The sequence below is a fragment of the Hordeum vulgare genome, chromosome 7H (assembly GCF_904849725.1).
Source record: "Hordeum vulgare subsp. vulgare chromosome 7H, MorexV3_pseudomolecules_assembly, whole genome shotgun sequence".
Taxonomy (NCBI): domain Eukaryota; kingdom Viridiplantae; phylum Streptophyta; class Magnoliopsida; order Poales; family Poaceae; genus Hordeum; species Hordeum vulgare.
Genome location: NC_058524.1, coordinates 251,909,525 through 251,919,418, shown reverse-complemented (window position 1 = coordinate 251,919,418; position 9,894 = coordinate 251,909,525). Strand labels below are relative to the sequence as shown.

The following is a 9,894-nucleotide window of genomic DNA, read 5'->3' as shown; positions in this document are numbered from 1 at the left end:
GGCGGGGCGGGCGCGGGGGCGGGGCGGGCGGGGCGCGATGGCGGCCTGGGCGGGCGGGGCGGCTGGCGCGGCGGGCGGGGCGGGCGCGGGGGCGCGATGGCCGGGGCGGCGGCCGGAGCGCGGGGGGAGGCGGGTCGGCGGCGGTTGAAGCAACTTCCTCGCGCGCGCGGTGAACCAACTGCCTCCCGCGCGAGGTGGGAAGTTGAGTGCGGGTTGGAGGCAGTTTTCCCTCCCAACCCTCACTTCTACAGGCTGGGAAGGGTTTAAGGGTTGGACCTCTAAATTTTTTTAGAGGTTTAAGGGTTTAAGGGTTCTAGTCTACGCCGTTTTTTTGATGAAAACTGTAAAAAAACGGTTATTTTATGGGAAAGTATTCCTTTCATCCGGCGGATCAAACACTGGGCGTCCGTCGCCTTCATCACGCGACGCGTGTCCCTCGCACCGCTAAATCCTTCTTATCTCCTTCTTAACCAGCTCCTTTTCCCAGCTCCTGCAGCATGGCATGGCCACCACCACCTCAAGCTCCCGCAACGCCACTACTCATACGAGCCAGCAGGTCGCCGCAATATGCCCACGCGCTCCCGTGCTCGCCACAGGCTGGGCCTCCCCTCCGCCGCCGGCCTGCTGCGTCCCCTCCGACGCGTGAGGAAGGGGAGGCCATGGATTTCCTGCAGGGGCGGAGCGTTAGGAGGCTGCGGCCGCCAAGGAGGAGAACACCTTGGGTGAGCTGGGGCATGGCTGCCGCCGCGCTGCCCTGCCGCGAGTGTGGCGGGCGGGCGGGCGGGGGCCAGGGCGCGTGCTGCGGCCGGTTGGTGGGGCAGCGGCGGCGTCAGATCGAAGAAGGGAGAGACGAAAAAAATTCCGCAACTTGACCTTTGTTGCAAAAATTTCCGAAACTCGACCATTGTTGCAGAAAATTCTTCCGTAAAAATACATATGTTACAGAAAGACGACGAAAAAAAACTGCAACAAGCAAATTGTTTCTGAAACTCGACCGTTGTTTCAGGAATTAACGGATCCTGCAACAAAGCGAAAGTTTCCGCAACTCGAGCGTCTTTCAGAAAATAACGACTGACCATGCGGCGGGGACGCGAGGCGTTAGATCGGCATCCGACGGCTAGCTAGGTGACGGATAATTTTTAAAAATCCTCCGGCAGACGCGTAGCGTTCCCCTTATTTTATAATGGTTCGAGGGTTTGAGGGCTCTGGTAGATAGGTTGGCCCAGCCTATATCACGGCTGCGTCTGTCCAGCCGAGCCGACTTCTCGCCGTCGTCTTCGTCGCTGGAATCCCCGAGTCCGCCCCCCTCCGGGTTTCGCACGTATCGTCGTCGAGATGTACCATCCCACGAGAGGCGGCGTTCGCGGCGGGCGAGATCGTAAGCCCCCCCCCCCCCCCCCCCCCCCCCACATGTTGGACGCGGTACTGCAGTTAGGGTTTCGAGCGTTCGTGGGCCTGCTCTGGCCTTTTGGTTCCGCTTCATATTGCGTTGGGGAGATGGGAATTGCCCAGGGATTGGGTTATTTTGTGTTTCCGCTTAGGGATCGTACCGTCTAAGCTGATCTGTTTCTGTTAGATGATTGTTTGATTAAGGCCCCGCCACTTGTTAATTTAAGAGGGTCACGATGTAGACACATAGTTACAATAGGGAGGGGGATAAGTTCCAGTCTAAATTATCAGAACTTATGGTGGAATTTCTGCTCCCCCATTTATCATTTTGGACCTTAATTTTTCAGGATTAGATATGGTGTCACACAGTAGTAGTATTTCACTATTCTGGCATCAAATAAATCCATCTAAGTGGACGTATGGCCTTTCAAATTTATACAGGTTTTAGAAACTGTGAGTACCATATAAAATATGCACATGCACCAGTGTTTATTCTTCAAGCTGGAGGACAACACAAAAATGAAGACATTGACTTATGTTCATTGTATTTCTATCCTTTTTAGATGTTAGTTGCATCACTGGAATGGGCATGCCCCTGCTAATCAACAGTAGGAATAATTCACCAGAACAATTAGATTCTAGTTCAATTGCATCCGCGCTTCTGCCCGTGTTCTGAACAGTTATAGCAGTATATAGCCTATGTTTTTCTCCACATATTAGGAGACAATTATGATTTACAACTAACCTGCCGTTGTCAACTAGTTGTACCTTGCTTGCCTATTTAATTGGAACGATTGAAATAAAGTTTAAATGCCATGCCTCTAGTATTTCGCAGTGCATCCTATTTTACATAAAACTGTTTTCTTCTTAAAAACCCAAAGTAAAAAATGTGAACCTAAAAGTCCAGTTCACAACTCACATGTGTACTCCATCATTTGTTATTGACTTATTGTTACTGACATTTCCATTTTCTAGCCTTCTATTATACTTATCATTATAACCTTGTTATTATATTGCGACATAAGATGGAGATCGACAGCTCAATACTCAGTTATCTTGTCTTATTTATTCCCACAGAGTTCAAATGGGATGATGTTAAGGTTGACAAGCACCGGGAGAATTACCTCGGTCATAGCGTTAAGGCTCCTGTTGGTCGATGGCAGAAAGGTACATACCCCCTTCCCCTTTCTTGCACTATAGATTTCTTATGTCACCGCCCTTTCCTAGTTTCGTGAATTTGAGAGGGTGCTTGGATACGTTTTAGTCCCATGACTAAAAGTAGTGAGACTAAAACTTGCTAGCCTCATCCATGCTTGGATCCAAGTACTAAAGAGACTAAAATCAAGTTAATGAGCATTTATTATCCTCCGAACCCTCCAATCCAGAACTTGCATAAGGAGTTAAATGAGGAGAGAGAGGACTAATGCACATTTTAGTAGGGGTACCCTTGACTAAAAGATTTTAGCCTCAAGACTAGTTTTAGCCTCTCTTTAGTCAGGGGTGCTTGGAACTTTAGCCTCTTAAAGAGACTAGTTTTAGTCAGACTAGTTTTAGTCTCTTGGATCCAAGCACCCTCTGATTCAAAACCCCATGTTTCTTGGTATAATTTCCTGCTGAACCCTGTTCACACTTGTGAACTACTCCCTCCGTAAACAAATATAAGAAGAATAATGATCTAAAACGTCTTATATGTGTTTACAGAGGGGAGTACTTTAATCTGCAATGAGCTCCCTGTTTGATGTTGATAAGAATAGGATCCCTACCAGGTCTAGGTCTTAGGTTGTAGGGGTGGAAGAGAGGTTGGCGGCGGGGCGTCGTGATCGCGCGAACGAGAGCGAGAGAGAGAGAAGGCGGCTAGGGTTTAGGTTAAACAAAACCGAGTCCTTACATGAGTATATATAATCTCCCTAGTGCTAACAAATAAGATAAACTGGGCTAAGCCCCTAATAACTATAAGATAAGTTGGGACAGGCCCTTAAGTGGCTGGGCCCTTGGGCCCTCTCCGGTTATAATGTATATCGGTCATAACATCTCATCCCGCCTGCGCAAATAGCTCGTCCTCGAGCTGGAAGTGGTGGAAGTGCTTGCGAAACTCATCAAGGGGCTCCCAAGTAGCGTCCTCCTCCGGAAGGCCTTGCCACTGGATCAAGATGCGCCATACGCCGCGGCTCTGTTGGGCCTTCAACACCTTCGCTGGACCAGGAAGGAGACGGCCATCGGAGGTCGGTGGAAGATCCGACGCAACCGTCGGCGGCTCACCGCGAAAGGGCTTCAACAAGCCAACTCCACTTCTCAGTGGTGGGCATCATAGTATTTCTTGGACAACTGCTGGGCTTGGAGAAGACGTTGGCGCACCTCGGCAAGGATCTCATCCTTGTCGCGAAGAAGGGCGCTTGCCGCCTCAGTCCGAGCCGTCTCAGGCTGGAACGACGGCATGGGAGGTGGAGGACGACCGTAGACCACCTCGAAGGGGGTGGCACGCAGGGCGGAGTGGTAGGAGGTGTTGTAGCAGTACTCCGCCCCAAGATAGCCAGTCCACCCAAGCCCGTGGGCGATCACCTGTAACACAGCGTAAGTACATAGCAATCACCTTGTTGACCACCTCGGATTGACCGTCGGTCTGCGGATGAAATGCCGTGCTGAGGGGTAATTTGACGCCTGCCATCCGAAAAAGATCCTACCACACATGGCCGGTGATCACGGGGTCGTGGTTGCTGACAATCGAGGATGGAAACCCGTCAAGGCGGACGATGCCGTCGAAGAAGGCACGCGCGACCGAGGTGTCGGTGTAGGGGTGGCTGAGGGCGATGAAGTGCGCTTACTTAGAAACGGTCCACCACTGTGAGGATGACGACTTGCCGCCCACCTTGGGAAGGCCCTCGATGAAGTCCATGGAGATGTCGGCCCAGACCTGGGAAGGCACCTCAAGGGGCTGTAGTAGCCCCGCCGGTTGTAGTGTCTCCGTCTTGTTTGCGCTGGCACGTCACGCAAGACCGCACCCAGTCTTGTACCAGCGCATGTAGGAATCAGCGCGTAGGCGGCGGAGAGTCTTCTGCACACCCTCGTGGCCTGCCGAGTGTGCTAGCATGATGGCCTGGTGACGGAGATCGTCGTGATCTGGCATGAAAAGGCGTCGACCATGGAGGAGTAAGCCGTCGTCCAGGTGCCACGATGCCGACAAGTCGCCCTCAGCGAGGCGTTGCCGAAGGAGCTGCGCATCCGCGGTGGCCTGGTGACGGAGATCGTCGTGATCCGGCATGAAAAGGCGTCGACCATGGAGGGAGTAAGTCGTCGTCCAGGTGCCACGACGCCGGCAAGTTGCCCTCAGCGAGGCGTTGCCGAAGGAGCTGCGCATCCGCGGTCGTTGCAGTGGCGCTGCGGATGTCGTCGAAGAAGGCGAATGATGGCCCAGAGCTGATGCAGAGGGCAACGCCCGTGGTGTCGGTGACGTCTGAGTCGTGGTCGGTGTCGCGGCGGGATAGAGCGTCTGCCATGATGTTGAGGCGGCCCGGCCGGTACTCAATCGTGAAGTCGAACTCGAAGAGTTTGCTGATCCACTGGTGCTGCGCACGGTGGATAAGTGCTGCTCCAGTAGAAATTTCTGGCAGTAGTGATTTGTGCGAATTAGAAAGTGGCGCCCCCAAAGATAAGGTCGCCAGTGTTGCATAGCCTGGACCAAGCCGATGAGCTCCCGCTCGTAGGCCGCGAGCTTGTGATGACGCGCGGCGAACGGCCGGCTGAAGAATGCAAGCGGCCCGGCGCCCTGGTGAAGGACGGCGCCGAACCCCACTCATGAGGCATCGCAGTCGACCATGAACTGCTGATCGAAGTCCGACATCTAGAGGACCGGACCTGTGGTGAGAGCCTGCTTAAGGGACTGGAAGGCGTCGGTCGCCTCACTGTCCCAGGCAAAGGCATCGCGGCACAACAAGCGAGTGAGCGGAGCGGCAATAAGGCCGAACTCCCGGATGAACTTCCTGTAGCAGACGACAAGGCCCAGGAAACCACGGAGGGCCCGTGGTGAGTGGGGCGTCGGCCATGCCGCGATAGCCGCAACCTTATCGGCATCCATGCCAACTCCCTTCGTTGAGATGACGTGGCCGAGATTGGCGACGTATGGCGTGGCAAACGAGCACTTCGAGCGCTTGAAGTGCAGCTGGTGCGCCCGAAACTCGTTGAAGATGATGGCGACGTCCTGCAGGTGCTCTGCCCATGAGGAGCTGTAGATGAGGATGTCGTCAAAGAACACGAGCACAAACCGCCGCAAGTAGGGGCGGAGGACGTCGTTCATCAAGGCCTGAAATGTCGTCGGTGCATTGGAGAGGCCGAAAGGCATCACCAAGAACTCGAAGTGGCTGTGATGGGTATGAAAGGCTGTCTTCGCGACGTCGTTTGGGTGGCATCTGAACCTGGTGGTAGCCTGAACAAAGGTCGAGCTTAGTGAAGAAGCGAGCTTCATGTAGCTCGTCCAGGAGTTCATCGACAACCGGTATGGGAAATTTGTCCTTGGATGTCTTGGTGTTAAGAGCAAGATAGTCAATGCAGAAACGCCACGTGCCGTCTGGCTTGCGAACGAGGAGCACCGGCACTGAGAACGGGGAGGTCGAAATTTGGATGATCCCCAACGCAAGCATGAGCGCGCACTGCCGCTCCAGCTCATCCTTCTGAAGCTGTGGATAGCGGTACGGCCGCACGGCAACTGGAGTTGTGCCCGGAAGAAGATGAAGCGGTGGTCGTAGGCTCGTGCGGGCAGCAGGCCCTGCGGCTCGTCGAAGAGGGCGCTGTGCTGCTGCAAAAGATGAGCCAACAGGGGCGGCTCAGGCTAAGCGGTGGCCGTCGTCAGCTGTGGTTGGGGTGTTGCCAGTGCAGCGCCCCCTCGCCCTTCCACCGAATGCGGCGACCTAGGCGCCAGAAGGTTATCGACAGGGCGTCGAAGTCCCAAAGGATGGGACCCAGGGTCCGCAAGAAGTCGACGCCGGGGATGAAGTCAAAAGTCGATGCCGACGCACGTGATGGACGTGATGGCGAAGTGCTCGTTGCCGATGACGATGGGGACCTGTCGCGCAGTCCCGTGGCAGTGGAGGCGATCAGCATTCGCCACGGTAACACGAAGCTACTCCCTGCCCATCGGTTGAAGCGCCAATCGACGCATGGTCGACTTGGGGAGGAAGTTATGAGTGGAGCCTGTATCCAGGAGCGCTAGGAGACGCTCCCTGTCGATCGTCACCGACAGCAGCATAGTCTTTTCCGCCCGTATACCCGTGAGAGCATGGAGGGAAACCACGAGGGCGGTGGCAGGAGCGGGTGCTGGCACGACCGCTGCATTGACAGGGGTGGGCAGGTCGCCGACCCCGGCTACGACGGGATCCTCCTCGATGTAGTCCGCAGCTTCCAAGTAGAATAGGTGTGGGCAGACGTTACCCGACACGTAGGGCTCATCGCAGTTATAGCATAACCCTTAGCGACGGCGCTCGAGTTTCTCGGCTAGAGTGAGCCGGCGGAACGAGTGCGCCGCTGTCGTGGCCGGGACAGGTGCGGAAGTCTGAGGAGGTCGGCCTGGTGCGGAGGCTGTCGCCTGAGGGGGCAACCGAGATGCCCGGGATGCCGTCGCCTGCTGCATGGCCAGCGCACGTCGCTTGAACGCGCGGGCGTAGTACATGGCTGTCTGGAGGTCCTGGGCCCCGCGCATCTCCACGTCCACGCAAATGTGGTCTGGTAGGCCCCCGACGAAGAGCTCGGCCCGCTGGTGGGCTGAGACGCTGAGAGCGTGGCATGCCAACGCCTGGAAGCGATCGGCAAAGTCTTGCACCGTGGACAGGAACGGGAGGCGTCCAAGCTTTGCGAGTCGGCTCCCGCGTATGAGGGGGCCAAAGCGCAAGAGGCACATATCGCGGAATCATTCCCATGATGGCATCCCGCCCTCGTCCTGCTCGAGCGCGTAGTACCACGTCTGCGCGGCGCCGCGAAGATGGTATGAAGCGATCCAGGTGCGGTCGGACGCGAGGGTGCGCTGCCCCCCTGAAAAATTGGTCACATTGATTGAGCCAATTCAAGGGGTCCTCGGTGCCGTCGTAGGTTGCGAACTCCAGCTTGGAGAAGCGCAGTGGTGGATGGCCGTAGCCCACGGTCGTCGGTGTCGCATCTGCGCGGAGCAGCGAAGACGACGGAGCCGGGTAGGCGGGCTGCAGGGTACCGTCGTGGAACAGGGGCCCGCCCACGCTGGTGTAGAGACCCGCAGTCCCGAAGGGCCCGTCGAGCGACCCGGCGGGGTGTGCCGCCGCTGGCGGCGGGAAGGAGTGCTGACCCGGGCCTGCCGTGTAGACCGGCCCGGCGAGCCAGGCGGGCAGCCGAGACGGCGACGAGGGGAACCACACCTCCTGGATGGGTACCCCCGGAGTCGGCGGCGGCCCGCTGTGCGTCAAGGTCGCCCCCTGGTGCGGCGCAGTCGAGAGGGGCGGTGGTGGCGCCACGGTGGGGAAGAAGGCGGCGGCCTGCAGTGGCGGCACATTGGCCCCGCGAGAAGGGGGCGACCTGCAGTGGCGGCACATTGGCCCCGCGAGAAGGGAGCGGATGTCCGCAACTGCCTGCCCTAGCTCCATCAGTGCGGCCGTCATCTCCGTCGGGGTGAAGACGAGGGCGATGTAGGTCGGCAGTGGCCAGGCGGACGCGGGAGGCGGCCCGGTCAAGGCCGGGAGGATCTGGCATAATGTAAGCAAGTCGGTCACTCGGTCTGCATAACTACTGTGCTACTCATCTCTCTCTCGAAAACAGCTATCTACTAGATCATCTCTATGGATTGGATACATTCTGGGCACAATTAGGCCGAGCAATTACACAGTTAAACCTTCTACTCCCTCCGTTCCTAAATATAAGTCTTTTAAGCGATTTCATTAAGAGACTACATACAAAGCAAAATGAGTGAATCTACACTCTAAAGTATTTCTATATACATCCGTATATAGTCCTCTAGTGGAATATCTAAGAAGACTTATATTATGGAACGGAGGGAGTAGTTCATAGGTACGGTGTGCCAGTTACATAATAACATGTTTTTTTTTCTGTTACCGTTTAACATGCTCTTTAGATTGTAAAATACGAACACTCACATTGGCCTAACCACCTTTTCATAGTAGCAGAGTTCCTGCTTGTATCTTACGGTTGGGCTTGTGCAAGTGGCTTCATGGGCTTGCACTTAAAGTAGGCTGACATGGCAATGCTTCTTGCATGGATTCTCAAGGCTTGTGATTGACTGCACAAATTTTCTGCTTGATAATATTGATGCTCTGGCTATCTCTGCCAGGGAAGGACCTGCTGTGGTATACAAGGGATAAGCAATCTGACTCGGAAGACGCTATGAAGGAAGAAATTAGGAGAGTGAAAGAGGAGGAGGAACAGGCCATGCGTGAGGCACTTGGCTTAGCTCCCAAGCGTAGCAGTCGACCAAAGGGCAATCGTTTAGATAAGCATGAATATGCTGAGCTAATAAAGAGGGGATCTACGGCAGAAGATTTGGGAGCCGGCCATGCTGAAGCAGCACAAGTGCAAGGATTAGGTTTATACAAGTAGGTTTTCACATCAGTACAATTTATTTATGTTTTTAATTCCCTTGAAATGTGGTGTTCTCTCCAACTATAATTATTTAGGTACAGAGGAAGTAGTATAATATTTTATTGTCAATTTCTCTAATTTAACGCACATGTTATCTCCCTGACTCCAGGGCTCCTCACAACGAGGAAGAACCAATATCTCTTAGTCCTGACCCTCCTGGAACGGAGCCTGAGCAGATTGACTTTGCACCTGCAACGAAGCAGGAAGATTCTGAGGATGATAGGAAGGGGAAAAGGCGGCGCGAAGAGAAGAGAGGGGATAAAGAAAAAGAGCGGAGGCGTGGAAAGCACTATGAGGGAAAGGAGAGCAAGCGGGACAAGTATGAGAGTAGACACAAGTATGAGAGTAGACACGACTCGGAGGACAGGGAGAAGCGCCACCGCAAGGATAAGCAGAAGAGGCATGATTCTGATTAACGTAGCAGGCTAGCAGTGCTGCAGCCGTATTGCTACTGTACGCTCTTTTTCATGACGGATGCTACTCTTGCTTGATAATGTAGTGTATGATCGAATTCTGCTGTCTATACTGTGACCCTGTTTAGCAGAAACACATATGCAACTGAGGACGGAATCACATAACTTTGTTGTGCCTATTGAAGATTGAAAAGATGGTGGTGTTTCATGATGAAGACTGAAATCGTGCATGATGAAATTTAGTTGTTACGAATTTTATAATTCCCTTGGTTAATTGTGCAATCAGTTACAACTCGCTTGGCTCCCCTGATTTCATTTCATTTGGCTGAAATGAAATGAAATGAAATCTCTATCAAGATTTCATTTCATTTGGCTGAATCTAGATTTCAAATCCAAATTTCATGTTTGGAAGGCACTAGGATTTGAGGTCAAATCTATACCCGAACCAAAATGAGCATGAAACCTTACCAGCACTGACGAACTA

At 54.1% G+C, this 9,894-nt stretch overlaps 1 protein-coding gene across 1 annotated transcript; it reads left to right on the top strand.

Moving 5' to 3' along the window:
* Positions 1–1,217: 1,217 nt before the first annotated feature.
* LOC123409716 (multiple myeloma tumor-associated protein 2 homolog) lies at positions 1,218–9,625 on the top strand. Its single transcript, XM_045102577.1, has 4 exons — positions 1,218–1,378; positions 2,467–2,556; positions 8,690–8,951; positions 9,107–9,625. Exons 1-4 carry the CDS (start codon positions 1,336–1,338, stop codon positions 9,411–9,413), a joined length of 702 nt encoding a protein of 233 aa, XP_044958512.1. The 5' UTR covers positions 1,218–1,335; the 3' UTR covers positions 9,414–9,625.
* Positions 9,626–9,894: the final 269 nt, after the last annotated feature.

Excerpts from the sequence above, each read along its gene's own strand:
- LOC123409716 (XM_045102577.1), top strand. The coding sequence starts at position 1,336 with ATGTACCATCCCACGAGAGGCGGCGTTCGCGGCGGGCGAGATC. Across the intron at positions 2,557-8,689 it reads TGTTGGTCGATGGCAGAAAG|GGAAGGACCTGCTGTGGTAT; the intron begins GTACATACCCCC and ends TATCTCTGCCAG. Across the intron at positions 8,952-9,106 it reads CAAGGATTAGGTTTATACAA|GGCTCCTCACAACGAGGAAG; the intron begins GTAGGTTTTCAC and ends CCCTGACTCCAG.